Source organism: Monodelphis domestica, chromosome 3 (genome assembly GCF_027887165.1).
Source record: "Monodelphis domestica isolate mMonDom1 chromosome 3, mMonDom1.pri, whole genome shotgun sequence".
NCBI classification, from domain to species: Eukaryota; Metazoa; Chordata; class Mammalia; order Didelphimorphia; family Didelphidae; genus Monodelphis; species Monodelphis domestica.
The window spans coordinates 469,792,910-469,811,307 of NC_077229.1; the positions used below are offsets into that span (position 1 = coordinate 469,792,910).

At 36.0% G+C, this 18,398-nt stretch overlaps 1 protein-coding gene across 1 annotated transcript in view; it reads left to right on the forward strand.

Annotated features, from left to right (window-relative positions):
• Nucleotides 1-18,398, forward strand: part of ADGRV1 (adhesion G protein-coupled receptor V1) — a 778,411-nt gene that overhangs the window by 180,865 nt on the left and 579,148 nt on the right. The window contains exons 43-50 of the mRNA XM_001366741.4: nucleotides 3,559-3,821; nucleotides 5,937-6,112; nucleotides 7,423-7,547; nucleotides 11,152-11,312; nucleotides 11,414-11,560; nucleotides 13,368-13,475; nucleotides 14,279-14,543; nucleotides 15,323-15,445. Of these exons, the coding sequence (XP_001366778.3) occupies nucleotides 3,559-3,821; nucleotides 5,937-6,112; nucleotides 7,423-7,547; nucleotides 11,152-11,312; nucleotides 11,414-11,560; nucleotides 13,368-13,475; nucleotides 14,279-14,543; nucleotides 15,323-15,445 (1,368 nt within the window). The remainder of the gene's footprint in view (nucleotides 1-3,558; nucleotides 3,822-5,936; nucleotides 6,113-7,422; nucleotides 7,548-11,151; nucleotides 11,313-11,413; nucleotides 11,561-13,367; nucleotides 13,476-14,278; nucleotides 14,544-15,322; nucleotides 15,446-18,398) is intronic.

An 18,398-nucleotide genomic window follows, 5' to 3' on the forward strand; every position in this document is an offset into this window, starting at 1 on the left:
CTTCCTGACTCAGCTGCCCAGTGCTTAGTCTGGGAGAGAAACTAGTGGATGATTTCTGTTATCATATTCTTAGCTATATGATAAGGTTGAAAGTGCAGTGGAATCTTAAAGAGATATTCAAAGTCATTATATTACAGATATTTGATTTTTGTTTCAGTTAATGTCTGAAACGAGAAACATTTTTAACATCGCAATAGAATTAGCCATACAAACCAACAATTTTGGCAACCTTTATGAAGATTGTTTCAAAGACTGTATAATGCTTATAATTTGTCAACATCTGTTAAAAGCTAAAATAAATTCAGCACACTTCAAACCTTGAACTCACATAAAACTACCCAATGTGAAACTCCCAACTTTCTTTAGTGTTGTTAGTGTGAAACATTTAGGGTACCATGGTTCCTTATAGCATAACTGTGAGCTAAAAAAGTTGTGAACTATTATTGTTTGTTGACTTCTGGAAAAATAAGAAATCGGTAAAAAAAAAAGTGAAAATAAAGAAATTCTACTGTAGGCCAATACTTTGGCTATTGCCTCTGTGTTCCTTGTTGTTTTCTTTTCTCATAATACACATATAAGATACATATGGTTTTATGTGAAAAAAATCTTTAATTAGAGGAGAAAGTTGGAGGAAAATGTGAATAATTTTAAGTAACATCTCTTGTTACTTATATAACATAACATAACATAACATAACATAACATAACATAACATAACATAACATAACATAACATAACATAACAATAACACAAAATGTATTATTGCTTCTAGCTTTGAAATGGCTATTCTTAAGGTCTCTGAAGTGGGAGAATCAAATGCTACCCTGTTGATAAGGGGTTTCACAAGCCTTAAAGTGCTCTGTAAATTCTAACTGTCCTATTCTCCAGTGAATGATGGCAGTCTCATTCTCTTTAGAGAGTTTCTTGATTATTTTTTGAGGTGCTCTTCTCAGTGGAGGGCAGAAGCAGGGGCCTCATGGACTCTTGTGTTCAGGCCTGGGCTCAGATGACTGGCTAGGTCAGGAGTTTAAGGTCAACCACTGGCGTCCAGCACCTTCCTCTGCAACATGAGGCCAGACTAGACTAGGGCAGTGATGGTGAGCCTTTTAGAGATCATGTGTTGTGCCCCCCCCCCCCAGTTCCCCTCTATCCCCTAGTGCTAGGAATGCCCCACCCCCACCTTTACTCCACACAGGGGAGGGAGGAAGTGCTCTCATTGGACTGCTGGGCAGAGGGGCTGAGGAAGTGAGGAATGGCCTTAGACTTAGAATATAGAGAGGGGGAGGGGAGTGGCTTGAGAACTTCACTCCCTCCAGTTCTGCTGCCTGTGAGCTGCCCACTTTATCCTCTATGCACTCCCACTAGCTGCTGGGCAGAGGGGTGGGGGATGTGAAAAATATGTCCTCTGGTATGGTGGAAAGGGAGAGGGGAGCAGCTCAGTCTGAGTCACTCTGCCTTTCTAATAATGAATTTGGGTGGGGGAAGGTTGGCCACGTGCCCACAGAGAAAGCTCTGTGTGCTTTCATTGCCACCTGTGCCATAGGTTTGCCATCACTGGCCTTAGGCATCTGGCCTGCCTCTGCTGCTCCATGATTCCAGGCCAGCAGGACAGGCCCTGGGCCCATGGAGACCTTGGGCTGATGTCCTTAGGAAGATTTCCTGCACATCTTCCTGGTTGAGTCACTGAACCTCTTTTCAGTTTTCACTTTGTAGATTTGTCCCTGTGTTTATGCCAGATTATTGATCACATATGTCTCTCTTTTGTCCTCTATCCCTTCTTCTTGTCTTCCCCTGCCTTCCTCCCCTCCTCGCTTCTACTTCTTTCTTTCTTTGGTTCTAACCACCAGAGTCCTCTGGTGCTGTCAAATGGCTCAAAATCAGAAACAGATAGCATTTTTTGGTCAGGGTAAATAACCCTAAAGAAGATATGTTATACAGTTATGGTCAACCTCTTGAGCTTGGTGTGTCAAAATTTGCCAAAAAACCGAGCATAACTCGGGTAGTTGTGTCACTTTGAGAAAAAACCATAATTGCGCGATATGTATATAAATATATATATATATATAGTTTAAATAACAAAAATGTATAATTGTAATATGTAACTTAATTTAATAAACCAAAAACTAATTATTTAACTTACCTACTTAGCGACTTCTTTGTTCATCTGTCAGTTGGTTTCTTTTGTTGGTCTTGATATTATTTAACTTGTGTGGGGTGCTGTGAACTAAGATAAGTGAGGGGGAGGGGGAATTCTTTAACTAACCGGCCAATTACTGACTTTTTTATTGCTGAATTTCATTGACTAAATCTTCAATTGAAGGTTGGTATTTTGTACACTTAAAGCCCAACCAAACCCTACTAACTGTCATCTGTCAATCTGTTTCTTTTGTTGTTGTTTTTTTTTAACCCTAACCTACCATCTTGGGATCAATACTGTGTATTGGCTCCAAGGCAGAAGAATGGTTAAGGGCTAGGCAATGGGGGTTAAGTGACTTTCCCAGGGACACACCACTAGGAAGTGTCTGAGGCTAGATTTGAATCCAGGACCTCCCGTCTCTAGGCCTGGCTCTCAATCCACTGAGATACCCAGCTGCCCCCTGTCTTTTGTTGGTTTTGATATTATTTAATGCTGAGAATAAGTCTCACAAAAGTAGGTAGAGGGAAAAATTGTGAGTAAAGCCATTGCTATATTTTTCAGGGTGCTAAACGTGTCTGGTAATCGGTTCCAGGAACTCCTCCATTGCAGTTTGGGCCAGAGCCCTGCCTAGTTTTCCACAGACCCAGGCCCATCCCGCTCTGCCCCTCTCCAGACGGCTGGGCCAGGGGCACCCCAAGAGTAGCAGCTGCCACTTGCCAGCCTGCCTGACCTTGTGCTCACAGATGGAGCCCCGCCCCTGTGGGAGCCACACATGCCACAGCCACCTGGCGCACACCGTTGGCCCCCTCAGCCAGTGAGTGGAGCAAACCTCTCTCCCCCTCACTCCTGGCCAGGTTGGGGCATGGCCATGGCCATGGCTGTGGGCACTCCCTGGCAGACCCTGAGGCACGCTGAGCCTGCATGCGGCCATGTGTCATCAAAAATGGCTATGTGTGTCAGTGCTGACATGTGTGTCATAGGTTCGCCATCATGCTGTTATCATATGCTTTTGGGAAAAAAAAAACCCTTCTCTTCTATCTTAGAATGAATATCAAATATTGGTTTGAACCCAAGTCTTCCCAACTCTAAGCTGTCCCTCATTATCATAGACTTTGCTATAATACTCTAAGGAATCCTGGACCTTTTAATTTGTATCCCCAGGCCACATCTTTGTAGGTTGGAATCACTTAAATTTTTTTCATTCAGTCATTCATTCATTTATTCACGTCTACTTCCTCTCCTTTCCCTCTCCTTTTTATTCCTTTCTATTCCCTTTTTTCCTTCTCTGGTCCCCCCACCCCCCTTCTCCATTTGGAAGAGAAGAGCATGTTCATTTCAATCTGACAAATATTCACTGAGTGGCTTCTAGGTAGATCCTACCATACATTGATTTCAAACATTTTATTGTTTTTATTTTGACAGCCTTAATTACTATACTTGCCAATGATGATGGCCCTGGAGTCCTGTCATTTAACAACAGTGAACACTTTTTCCTAAGAGAACCAGCAGCTCTCTATCTACAGGAAAGCGTGGCAGTGTTATACATTGTTCGAGAGCCTGCCCAAGGACTGTTTGGGACAGTGACGGTTCAATTTATTGTAACCGAAATGAATTCTTCAAAACCATCTGAAGATCTGACCCCTTCTAAAGGATATGTTGTTTTGGAAGAAGGAGTTCGATTTAAGGTATAGTAAAGAATAAAACACTACATTTATTAACTGCCTGAAATCTGATTGGAAATAAGATGGGTTATAAACTGTCAGCATTTAAAGAAACTATATTATTTTTGTTAAAATATTTTCCTGTTTCTACCTGCTTGTTGTAAAAATGAACTCTTCAATGAGGGGGATTTTTATATAGTTGTTTATATTTGAGACATCCTACTTTTTAAAGCACTATTTTTAAAAAAAGCACCATTTACATATTGTTTCATTATGAAACAAAACTACTTACCCATTCCATAATGCCTTAGTTTTCTATGCATCTTTGGTAAGGTTCTCATTAGATGAATATGACTTATTTCAGAATATTTCTCAATCTTGCGCGTATATAAACTATACATCTTATATATGCATGATAGTAGCTGCCTAGCAAATAAAGGGAAGAATTTGAATGAAATATATTCTGTTTACACTCTGAAATTGCATTATAACCTATTCACAAATGTACATATATGGTGCTAGCCATGTCTTATGCTTTCCAACTCTCTTCTTTCAGAAAGTATTCATAATATATAGGCATATGGCTACTGAATAATAATAAATGGCAACATTTACATAGTGCATTAAGATTTTATAGAGCACTTTACAAATATCACCTTATTTCATCCTCACAGAAACCCTGGGAGATAGTTGCTATTATTATTTCCAATTTACAGATGAAGAAACTGAGGCAGACCTGCCACAGTTAAGTGACTTGCCCAAGATCACACATTCTGTGTCCTGACCTCAAGTTTTCCTGACTCCAGTACTCTACTGTACCATAGTACTTAGTACATAGTAGACATCCACTGTACCGTAAAGCTGATTCTCAGCTAGAGTAATCTATAATATCTATATAAAATATATAAAAATAATATAAATAAATATATTAAATATAAATATGAATAAATAATATAAAAATATAAAATCTATAATAATCTGGTCTCTTTTATTGAATATTATCTCAATATTTTCACCATCCTTTCCAATTCCCACTGTGGCTGTTAAGTTATGAAGTGGCAATGTATGTGTGCACTTGGTTTTGAGAATCTTGTTGAGATATATTTCTCTACTTCATCTTTTCACATAGAAGCTGCCTTCATATTCCTGCTGGCCTTTTTCTTTGACTTCTTATAGGCATTGCAAGATGAGATGAACAAGGCGCTCACAAAAAAAATAGTGCTTTTTATTGCTTTGGGGTCCATAATGAAAGCAGCTCTGTCATCTCCTTTGTTTTCTTCTCTAAGGAGAACCTCTGTGTTTTTAGTTAGTTAACTGTGGCAAGTCTGCCTCAGTTTGGTCATCTGTAAAATGAGAATAACAGTAGCATCTATCTCCCAGGATAAAATGAGAAAATATTTGTAAAGTGCCTTGTAAAATCTTAAATCATTATATAAATGCTAGCTATTATTATTGTTATTCAGTAACCCCATGCCTAAATATTTTGAATGTTTTCTAAAGCTCTAAAAAAATAGTCTGCTCCATTTTGCAATGATTTGCTACTATTATTCCAGAAACGAAAAGGAAGCCACCTAGAACGATTTTATACTTGGCTTTGTTTCATCAGTTTCTGTGCTCAGATAATTCATCACCAAGTGCCTATAATATACTGGTGGTGAGCCTCTCCACAATTAGCTATGCTGGTTCTCAGAAACTCTGTCTCTCTCACGACAACTCTATTCAAAGAACTTTTTATTTGAAAGAATATTCCAGAACTTCCATTTCTGGCTTCTCTTCGGAGATGCCAGGGTCATCTTGACACTACGATGAGGCTTCATAAAGTGCTCTAAATTACTAGTCAAATTGCGATGCCTATAATGAAGAAGATAATTGTAGTTTGGGGACTTTGACCTGATCTTTTAAGTATAAGAAAAAGCTGGCTGTGTAGTTGTCACTTATATACATGGAAGACCTGAGAAATTCTGACAATAAAAACTTTCAGCTCCATAAATATGCTACCACAGTATGAGAATCTGAAAAAATAATAAGATGCTCCATAGACTGGATTATTTTGTTGTCAAAAATTTATATCTTGCCCTCTGTATGTGTGCTGTGATGGAATTGTATGTTAATGACTTCATCTTCCTGTTTTATTTGCAGACACTCCACATATCTGCCATATTAGATGCAGAACCAGAGATGGATGAACATTTTGTTTGCACCTTGTTCAACCCAACTGGAGGGGCGAGACTAGGGACACCTATCCAAACTCTCATAACTATTTTGCAGAACCAAGCTCCACTGGGTCTGTTCAGTATTTGGGCAGTTGAAAATAGGTATAGTTATGAAAATTCTAGCTTTTGATATTCAGTAGGGAGCATTTGTCTGAAGTGAAGAAAATACAGATTTCCAGCTTCTCCGAGGGCTCAGGATATCAATAACCTGAAGACATTTGGTTCTAATGGTATTAGTGCCATTCTCATGTTCCCACTGAAAATATGACTTTCCTCACATTTTAAAATATTGATAAAATATAATGAAAGATAGAAACAACTATTAAGCCAAATATAGTTGTTATATATTGAAATTGAATATATTTTCATTATTCCCACTGACTGCTGAGATTTTCTACATTTGATTTCTTGAAAATAAGCAATTTCATTAATAAATATATGTATATAACACATTACAATTTATAAAATGCTTTTCAGGTATTATCTCCTTTAATTCTCTCTGTAAAGATGGGTATAGAGACTGAATCTGTGATTTCAGTAGCCTAGGGAACTCCAGAATAAGGAACTGATCTCTATTAATGCAAATTGTTATCCTCTTCATAGCTCTTAGTCTTAGAGAGTCATCTACAGCCCAGAGATGTTAAATGCAAACAGAAGCTCATAGCCATCATGTGAAAGAGATAGGATTTGAACTCCTCTTCCTGTTTCCAGGGATATCTCTCTCCTATTATCTCCCTTCTATAATGTGGCTATGGCTTTAAGACAGGTATTCTTGTCTCCATGAGGAAACTGTCTTGGTTATTCCAAAATTCCTATAGCTAGAAAGAGACAAACAGTACTTAAGTCTAGTATTCCACATTTTTTTTTTCCTGTGCAGGACAGCATAAGAGAGACATTCTGCTTAAATAAGAGAATTCCTTGGTTTGGACAAATGTAGTCATTGATTTATTATCAGCCTTGTCTGAATGTCACAAACAACATTTTAGAATTATGTTTTCTATGCCATCTTTCCGGATTTATTGAGTTCTTTTACAGATAGAAGGGAAGTGGTCCTAACCCATTATTTCACTGGCATATGGACTCCCATTAAGGAAACTCCCTCTATCAATTCCATTGCTGGCTAGGGTCACTTAGCCAGTATGTGTTAGAAGGTCTTCCTTAACTCAAAATCTTCCTCACTCCAAGACTTGATCTCTACTATCCCAATGAACCTCTCTTTTGCTATCAAAGTGTACAAATCATTGCACCCTTTTTTTATAAATATTCAAATGCTTCCCTAAAAAAACTTTTGGTTTCAATTCAATTATACTTCATTATTTATTCCATGCCTGTGGAATAATTATTGAGTATCATTGGATATGAAAATGAGATTATTTCCTAATTTTCTACAATTCTACTTATTCTTTTTTTAGAGATACAACTATTACCACTGAAGAAGCTAATAGAACCATCTATTTAAATGTGTCCCGGAGTAATGGACTTAATTTAACTGTGAGTGTGGAGTGGGAGACAGTGTCTGAAACTGCCTTTGGCATGAGTAAGTTCATTTCCTTTTGCAAACAAAACCTCAAAACACACAAATGCCCATCAAATTATTGTTTTAATTTGCTTCAGTTTATCATTTTGTTGGAAGTTGAAGAAAAGCAATTAATAAAGTAGCTTGGAAATTTTAATTTATAATTTCTACTTTAGAACTCTTCCATTGCTTTTCATATTCTATTGGGTTTCCAAAGCTCGTTTTATTTTGGAGAGTGTTATGATGGCTTCACTTCTGAAGAACATTTAACTCTTAAGAATTCAACTCTAACACATATGGACCAAAAAGGAGGAGTGGAGTTGGAGGTAGGGAAAGGAAGGGAGAAACAGAGGTTGAAAGAGACAGAAAGGGGGAGACACACAAGCAGAGAGAGAGAGAGAGAGAGAGAGAGAGAGAGAGAAAGAGAGAGAGAGAGAGAGAGAGAGAGAGAGAGAGAGAGAGAGAGAGAGAGAGTAATAGTCCATTTTATGAGCAGTTGTCCCAATTAAGTATGAAATAGGTCAGCTGAGTCTACTATTACACTTTCCTGTTCACGTTGATTCTAGAAATCTCTTCATCAGCCTATCATCTTTTCCTTCTACATGCAGAATTAATGAGAAGAAAAAACTTAATTTCCCATACCTTCCTAGGCAGCTAGAAGACTCTTGTTGTTCCCTTTAAATTCCTTGTGCCCTTTGTTGTCTCTGGGTAAATCAAGAAGAAAATTATTTATAAAGTAATTACACTTATGAGTGAAACCCTTTCAAAAGTATTTTTCCTTCTTATTATCAATCTTCTAGATTTTTTTAAACCTGTTTTTATTTTCATCTTTTTGAATAGATGTCTTGTACCCTGTTTTCCCATTTCTCTTCTGATGAATAGCTTGTCACTTTCCTAGAAAAAAAATAAAATTTGCTTTCAGTTGTTTCTAAAATAAGCATTTAATGTCCTTGAACTCTCTAATACAGACTACTGCCTCATAAAGAAATAGTAGTACCTGTCTATTTGCAATTGTTTGAAAATACTCTGGGTAATTTACAGAATTTTTAAGGATAATATTGATTGTACATGGTTTTTACTTTGCTTGCAAATTTTATACCCTAAATACCAATATAAAGTATAACCTCACTTTACCTTTTAAGTAAGTAAGTACCTGCTTTATTCTTTTATTACAGATGTGTCACCTTCTTGTTATAGGACAGAATTATTTGTCTGGTTAAGAAAGAGCATACAGCCTTTTATGAAAAAAAGCAATAGCAAACTTTAAAAATGTCTAATTTTTGTATCTAAATGAAGATTTCACAAATTGATTTTTAAGAAGGGCAAAGTATTGTCAGATAATTTTAGGGTTGTAACTTTAAATCTAGTTTTAAATGGTCACCAAATAAAATTCCCAAGTCAGTCTGGAAATTTATGGTAATTTAATTAATATAGAGGGAAGGAATTTAAGGAGAAGAAGGAAAGAGGATATATAATTTCTCCTACCTAGCCTATGCCAGGGAGAGTTTTAAACTCCCTGCCTCTATGTCTCTGAAGAAGATTAGAGGCTTCTGAGAGGAAAAAGTTGGAAAGTAAAGGAGGAAAATTTATCCAGAAACTCACCACTGAACTGGACAATAGCTTGTAGCCATGCTAAGATGCCAAAAGGCTCAGCACGCAGCTCTCAGCTAACTCTCCACCACCAATCAGGGAAAGAGAGAGAGAGAAAGTCCTTGAAGGATGAAAAATCTCAAATATATAGACCTTTCATCCTTTTGTCTCTTCCTATAAATTTTCACATCTACCAATCACAATAAAGGCTTTTTCTCCAGGACTGCCCATACTTTTAGTTCTCACCTTCTTTGATTTGATTATATCTTTAGAGTTACTTAATACTTCTTTGATAAGTTCACCTTTTGTAAGTTACTAGACCTTTTTGTGATTAATTTAACCTTTATAGTTACTTAACACCTTTTTGTATTAGATCTAAAAATAGACTTAAGTTAAAGTTCTAGCTTCACTATAAGGTGAGAACTAAGTACCTTCATTGTTCAATCAGGAGATTACAACTTTATCTTCCCCTAAAGTACGGTCTAAGTAGGGTGGAGTAATTTTTAAAGTTCACAGTATTAAAGGTCTTTAAGAGTATGATTGCTTGATTTAGCAGGCATAGTGTCAGCATAGTTACTAATCTACAGATAAAGTTTAGGTCAACATTTATGCCATTTATTGGGGATCTCCAAAGGTAGAGGACCCATATGGTGAAAATTTCCAATTTTAAAAAATTGTTTCAGTAGAGAAGTCAGTCTGAAGGGTATTTACTTTTAACTGTAAAATAATTTTAATAATTAAGAAATGTGGAAATTTTTAGTTTATTTAATTAGTATGCTATACTACAATAAATGTATTTGAATTATCTTATTCTCTCTTATATACTTCAGGATTTTGTTGGATATATCATATTTTTAGTTGAAAAGCTTTGACCTGGTGTGCCAGCTACAGAACACAAGGCTATTATGATATTTGTCAGATATTATCTTAAATTTTTAAAAAATATTTGACAATATTGAACTGAACAAACTTATGAAATGATCAGTAGGGTCCTTATTTCCTGAAATAATACCTGAGATATGCTGCATATTAATGTGTGCCTTTTTAACAGGTCTTTTACTCATTATTTTTTTTTCTTTTGTTTTCTTCTTTACTCAATTCAAAAAGCATGGGGCAGGGCAGCTGGGTAGCTTAGTGGTTGAGTGTCAGACCTAGATATGGGAAGTCCTAGGCCCAAATCTGGCCTCAGACACTTCCCAGCTGTGTGACCCTGGGCAAGTCACTTGACCCCCATTGCCTAGCCCTTACCACTCTTCTGCCTTGGAGCCAATATACAGTATTGACTCCAAAATGCAAGGTAAAGGTTTAAAAAAAAAAGCATGGCACTGCATTTGACAAAGATGAAGTAACCATAGTCTCAGCAAATATATATACATATACTATACATATATGCATATGAAGTTACATCATACAGATATTTAAGTTAGTAGAATTCAACTTTATACCTTTGGCAGACAAAGGGAGACGAGGAAAAATATATAAAACATACATACATACATACATATGTACATGCATACATCCATGGAGATTGGTTGACCATTTTCAAATTAATACTGCATGTCATTCAGATCATTAAAATTTTTTTCTTAGTTATTTTCATGTGCAATTGGATGATGGAAATTTGAGAACCGTTAATATATTTTTCATCAGTTCTCCATACGCCATTTCATATGCAATTTCTATGCAATTTCTAATGCAGTTATTCTGATGCAAGCTTTTATGATTCAGACATAATGCTTCATGTTTTGTTGTTTATTTTTGGGGAAGGCGAGTGTAGAAAGCTTTTTCAAATCACTACCTTAAATAGCCCAGCAAAGTAATTTTAAAAATATTAGAATTTGAAATTATTTGTTAGAATTACTTAAAAATATTTTGGCCTGGGCAAGACCTGCAACTGAACTAATAGACATTTCAGAAATATAGTTATAGATTGATCTCTTAGTCCAAAAAGGATCTTTCATTAAAGTTAGAAAAAACATATAAATATTAAAATTTTTTCTCATTAGTAAAACATGTTTTTCCTCTCTTTTTCCAGGGGGAATGAACAATGTATTATCTGTCTTTCAAAGTTTTGATCCGGCCTCTAGTTGGTGTTTCTTTACATTAGGAGAATCAGTATATGCTATAATGTTAAGAACATCTTCGCAGCAACTTTCTTCCCTTTACCGATGGCAAGGAATTTTTGTTACAGTTGAGGTAAATGCTGATTTTTAAATTTTTAGATAAATTAATTTACCTGTATTTGTCAATTTGGTAGCATATATTTCTCACTGTTTTTCTTATTGTTTACTTTTTAGGATATTAATGTACAAAATCCAAAAAGCTGTGAGACATTTTCCATCCATGGTTCCCCCTACCTTGTGATTACTCATGGAGAAAAAGAAGGAGAGAAACCTTCTAGGAACAGCATCTACACTGTCACATCCGAGCTCAAATTATTCCTGGTAAACATTGAATAGTTTTGTGCATAAGCATTTCTGCTGCAAGGTGTGTAAACTTGTGACCCCAGCCCCTCTGAGTCCGAGTTTCTCAAATGCTAGGCTTCCCTCGTTTCTGTGCAGACACTTAGGATGCCTGTGGCTGCAGAGGACAGCCCGGATCGCCCCTGGAAGATCCGAAGATCAATGAGGAGCCCATAAGGGCACATCGGAACACAAAAGTGAATCAGAGGACACATAGCAGCCCATAAACAAATACAAAAAGTAGAACAATTAGAGCCATCCTCTTGGGAGGAACTGAATTGGGGCTTGCCATAGGAGCAACACATCGAGTTTCTGATGGATCCTTAGATTTCCCATGAGGTGCTATGCAGCCCCTCCAAAATTCAGTGGCCCCCGTGATTTGGGATGCTCCCAAGGAGGCAAACAGATAGTGAAATTGCTGAATAAACAGCACATTGATGTTCTGGTGTCATTTTTTTCCCCACTTGCTTGAGCGATCCAATTTGGGCTTGTGGTACTATTCTGAGGACTGAAACTCACGCAGAAGGGAAATATACTATGGAGCTCCTCAACATCAATTTCCTTTTCCCTCAAAATGGACTGTCTGCATTACTCATTGTAATAATTAGGTCCAGCAAACTCCGAACTTCTTTTTCCTTTATAGTGTGGCTTTAACTTTTGTGGTTTTTCTGGCTGCAGAAGCTACCTGATGACCTTTTTCCTAGAGGTTTGTTGCTCAGGGACTCTGCCTTTATCTTTTGTCTTAGTATCAGTTCTAAGACAGAAGAGCAGCAAAGACTAGGCAATGGGGGTTGAGTGACTTGCTGAGTGTCACATAGCTAGAAAGTATCTAAGGTCAGATTTGAACCCAGATCCTCCTAACTCCAGATTTGGGGCTCTATCATTATGCTACCTAGCTGCCTCTCCTGTTATTTTTTTTAAACCTTTACCTTCCATCTTAGAATCAATACAGTATATTAGCTCCAAAGCCAAAGAGTAGTGGTAAGGGCTAGGCAATGGGGGTCAAGTGACTTACCCAGGGTTACACAGCTGGGAAGTGTTTGAGGCCAGATTTGAACGCAGGACCTCCTATCTCTGGGCCTGGCTCTCAATCCACTGAGTCACACAGCTGCTCTTTCCCCTTATCTTTTAAATATGGGTTTACACTTGGGTCAGGGTTGCCCTGGAATATGCATTTTTCTGGCTATCAGGCTCGATTTGGGGATCACATTTCCTTAGAAATTGAAATCCCTTTCCAATACACAGACCTGCTTTGTTGTCCAACTGTAATTGAGGGAAATATGGAGAAAAAAAGAAAAAAAAAGAGCTGATCAAAGTGACTTTTTTACTTGTGTAGGTTACTTCAGAGGGATGAGTCCCCTGACAAGGACAAGCTCCTGCCTCATCTTAGTGAAAACCATAGTCCCTGACATACATCCTTTCCTCCTAGCAAAGAGCCTTTGAAGCTGCCCTCTTTCTCCATGGGATGGGACTTTCCTGGTCCGAGACAAAGACTGTGTCCTGTGATTGAGGGAGTTCATCAAATTTATCATGGAAATCCCCTCATCATCCTGATCAATCTTCTAAAGCAATTTGTCATGTTTCTTTAGATAGGACCAAAGAATCATAGAATCACAAGATACTTATCTTGTCTTCCTCCAGATATCTACAAGAAACTAATATATACCTAGAACTCACAGTTTTCTACTTTGTGTTGCTTGAAAACTTAAGCTCATAATGTTAATTATGTGATTTTTCATTCGGTTCTCTTTTTCTTTATTTTAATTGTATTGCTATGTCTTCCTTATAGGAACAGACAATTCTCGTTCCAGAAAGCAGTCAAGTAAAACATTTTACTTCTACCAATCAACATTTTTTGATTATTGCAAGTCAGAGGGATGATTCTGAGTTAACTCAGGTTTGATCTTTTTCTATGTTTAGAAAAAAAATCTAGCTTCATGCTCAGGATTAAATCAAAACCATACTTAAATGGCTAATAAAAAAAAATGGAAACTTAGTCATGGATTTATTGCAGACTGATTAGATGTTGTTTCTTTTTATAAAATTAATTAAGTCAGTTTTCCCAGAAAAGTAGTTTGGTTGAAAGCCTGGAAAATTGAATAGACTGTTGCCACTGTTCTTGCTTGAGACAAGAACAAGATGCCTCCCCCCCCCAAGACTAGATGCGTTGTCATTGTTGAGATCAGGTTTGAGCCTGATGACTCCTTCTCAGGGATGATGAGGTATTTTCTGATTATTCTTTTGTTTCATAAATGGGCTAATATTATATTACCAGTTACTATTGATCAAAGTGAGATTTTTTTCCAGTGCTTTAATTCACATTTTGTAACTTTCTTTTAAATTCACATAACAATTAGTTTGCTGTGAACACTAAGATCCTGTAGGTCTAATGATTTTAGAAATTGGTTCAATTCCAAATAACCCAACAAACAAATAGGAAAAGAAAGCAATTTTGCATCAGTACCCATCTGAGACTCATTTTTCTCCCTGCCTAAGAAGTTGATTTCCCTCTCATTTTTGGAAAAAACAACAACAAACAAACAAAAAGAAACAAACAAAGCTGTTTGGTTTATAAAATTATTCTTGAGTTTCAGGTACAATAAAAGGGGTCCTCAGAAAAGCACTAGTTGATATATTAGGCTGTCAAAAAACTCTAAGGTCCCAGTTTAAGATGACTTTGCTTTTGAACATCTCCTACAGGTCTTCAGATGGGTTAGTGGAAGCTTTGTGCTGCATCAAAAACTTCCCATTCATGGAGTGCTGAGCATGACCTTGTTTCCCAGAGGAGGGTCCATGTTCCTAGCTGTGTCTCCTTCTGACCCTGGACTAAATTCCATTTTGTTCAGATGGTCAGGCAGTGAATTTAGCCGCTTCCAAGAAGTGTCTGTTATTGGGACAGTGCATGTGGAGGCTTTGACTTCAGGAGATGACATCTACTTAATTTTTGCCAAAGGAATGTTTCTAGGTAATAAAATACAGCCTTAGCAGACGCACTTGTAGCTATTATTGAAATCATCTAGTATTCATATGGTACTTTATATGAGAAAATTGCTTAACAATAATTTTTTAGTTAATCCATAAAAATATTTCTTTGAGATAGATGATGACGTGTGGTTTTATAGATGGAAATGGAAAGGGACCCAGAGCTACATGACTTAAGCTCTGTCATAGTGTGAAGTGACAAAGGAATTGGAAACATACTTTAACAGTTTTTTGGTCCAGGCTTAGGTTTTTGAGCCACTACTGTTACCAGAGAAGAATTGAAAATAAATTTGACCTTGATAGTTTTATATTAATAATATAAAATTCATCATGATAAAATTTTAGACATGTAGGCTTAAAGTTACTTCTGGTCTATTTTAACTTTGCAAGCTGGCCTTGCAAAATTAAGTGTCAGTGATCTGTAATGTTTAGGGACCGGGAGGTGGTAAAGTAGTTTTTTTGAAACTCTCTCTAAATTTGAAATATTCTTCCACTTAGTACTATACATTCAAAGGGGAAAATTAACTGTTTTTCCAACGTAGTCAAACATTGTTTTACCTCAGTGTTCCTGTTTACTATTAGTTAGTTTTAAGTAGTTAACTATAAATATATTTTGTTGTAGTGTATGGCCTATTGTCACCTTAGTTATATTTTCTTTACTAAATTTAACATTCTATTATTATGGGTGTTTTCCCCTGGGTAATTTTATTGTTTTCTCTCTAACTTTTGCCTTCAGTTTTTACTTTTATTCTCTTCTTGCAGGAGGCAAGAGTGCAATTGATATTTTCATCTGGGAAACAGGACAATCTTCTTTAAGATATTTTCAGTCCTTAGATTTTGGTGCTGTTAACAGGATCCACTCCTTCACACCTACCTCAGGAATAGGTTTGGCTTTATGTTTGTGTACTTATTCTAATTGTAACCAGTCCTTTTAGGAAATGACAATAATAAAATTAATTTAGTCTTAATTAGTCTTAATTCATTTTATAGGTACAGGATTGTAGGAATAAAGATATTTAAATTATGTTTAATAGAATATAAAATAATTGATGTAGACTTCAATTGGGGTTTTTGGTTAAGAACTATTTCTGATCTTCCTGGAATTGGAGAATCTTTATAATTCACTCAGTCTCCTCAACTTTTTCTCCAGTTTAGCATATACAATTTAAATGAAACAAAAATAATTAAACAAATGACAAGAGTTGTTAAAGGGAAAAGTTAGTAATATACTTTCTTTCTCTATCTTACTCTACCTTTGAAAATTTGAGGCATGACACTAATTTCCCTTTATGTGTTATGAAATTATAAGAAGATAGAGAATTGCTATTTCTAATCATTGCTGAGTTTAGAATTAGAAAATTAATGTTTATTTACAATGCAATGTCTTTAGGTTGGCCCTTATAAGCCAGCCTGATGTGAGAATCCTCCAGAAATACTTCCTTTGTTATTTTCTTTATCCCTCATATTAGTAACTGGGCAATGCCATCTTTTATTATAACTTCAGATACCTACTATGTCAACAGAGCAACAGATATTTGTTAAAATTTCTATTATGTATAAGTCATCATTATAGCAGCTGGGGATGCAAGGAAATCCTTGTTTTGATGCAACTGGTGTCTTTGTGGAAACATACATGTACATTTAATAATAAATACATTGTAGAATAGCAAGAAATAAGTTATCTTTCAAATTTATGTATAGAGAAAGAATTTATGCCCTAAGCAAAGGAAAGAGAGGACCATAGAAGATAAAATACACTGTTTCAATTATATAAGATTTAAAAGTATTTACAAAAATAAAGACAATACAGCTAAAATTTAGAATGGAAACATGTAACTGGGAAAACAACTTTATAGGTTTCATTTAAAAGATTCACATTTTTAAGATTGGGTCCTTCCCCAGTTGATAAATGGTCAAAGAATATGGATGGTCAGTTTTCAAATAAAGAAATTTAAGCTATCAACAATTATATGAAAAAATGCTTCAAATCATTAATAATTAAAGAAATACAAATTAAAGCAATTTTGAAGTTCTATCTAATGCCCATTTTTTTGGTAAAATGCCAAAAGAATAAAATAACAGAGTGGAGGAAACAGACATTTTAAATGTCTTGTTTGTATATCTGGGAATTGGTCCAAACATCCTGGAAAGCAATTTAGCACTGTGCCCCTAAATCACACCAAACTGTATAACCCTTGATCCAATCACACTAATAGGGCAGTAACCAAAAGAAATCAAAGGAAGAAGAAAAGCATTGTGTATACAAAATCATTTATAACTGTTCTTCATAGTAATAGAAGACTGAAAACTAGAGGAGTACCCCTATATTGGAGAATGGTTAATTAAATAATAATGATATATGAATATTACCATACCATTAGAAATAACAAATTGCATAGTTTCAGAAGAAATAAGGATTTCTCTTAACTGATTCAGGGTAAAGTGAGTGGAATTTGGAGAATAATTTCTACAATGACAAGAGCTTTGTGATGAAAAACAATTTTGAAAGAGTAGAAATCTGATCCATGAAATGATGAACCATGATGCCAGGGGTCATAAAATAAATCATGCTACTCATACTCACTTTCTTCCAGAGAGGTGATTTATAATGTCGAATGAGACATACATTTTGGGTTAAAACCAATGTGGTCATTTGTTTTGCTAGAATTTGTTATAAGGGTGTTCTTTTATTTTATTTTTTAGTTGGTTAATGGAAGGAGGGAAAGAAAAGGGCTAGGACAGAATAAATGCATGTAAAACGAATAAAATGCAAAATTCTCATCATAATTCGCCAAATGAATAGCAGAAACAAAGCATACTGTCAGAGTTCCAAGAAGAAACAAGGAAGACTTAAATAGACCCACTGCACAAGAACTGAGTGTTTGTGCAGGGTTGTTGCAGGAAATGAGGCAGTGGAGTGGAGTGGATAAAGAACTGGTAGTCTTGCAGTCAGGAAGATCTGGGTCCAAATTTTGGTGTGAGCAGACAAATACCTGTCCAGAGTTACACGTGGTACTCTTTAGTGCCCCTGTCAGTGCCCTAAAGCTTGAAGCTTCCTCATTGGGAGTTTGTCATACATCAAATCACAATTCTGATTTTGCAAAAAAAAAAAAAAAGAAGATAATGTAGAAGGGGTGAATATTAGAATCATATCGTAGGAGGCTTTGAATCCCAAAGGTAATGAGGCCTGTCCAGATTACCAGGGTATTAAGTGTCAGATAAGCATTAACTTCAAACTTCCAAGAATGGGTAACCTGGAAAATGATGGTACTATTGATTAAAAAGGGCAAGATAAGAGGAAGTTTTTTTTTTTTTAAAGAAATGTGTTTTAATTTCAACATTTTAAATTGATAGAAATTTTATCAGGCAATAAGAGCTGTGGATCCTAACGTTAGAGCACTGGACAGGAGATGCAGATTTGAGAGTCATTTGTGTAGAAGTAAAAGTTCTAGTTTAAGACTAAATGAGATCTTCAAGAAAGAGGATATCAGTAGAGCAGAAGATGGAGAATTCAGCAGATAACTCTTTCACTGAACCTTCTCTTTCCCTTTTGTCCCGAGTGGTGTGCTGTCTGTAAATGTTCTTATCACCAACTAAACTTAATATAATAAGATGTCCTGGCATTATGTTTATTTTTCATTTTAAATTTATTTTTTCCTCAATAAAGATAAAACAACGCTCTGGTAACAAGTATGCATGGTTATACAAAACTAATTCCCATATTGGTCATTAAAAAAAAAAATGTCTCATTCTTCACCCTGAGTCCATTTCCTCTTTGGCTGGAGGTGAGCAATGTGCCTCATCATCAGTTCTCTGGAATTGTGTAAAAGATCCCTAA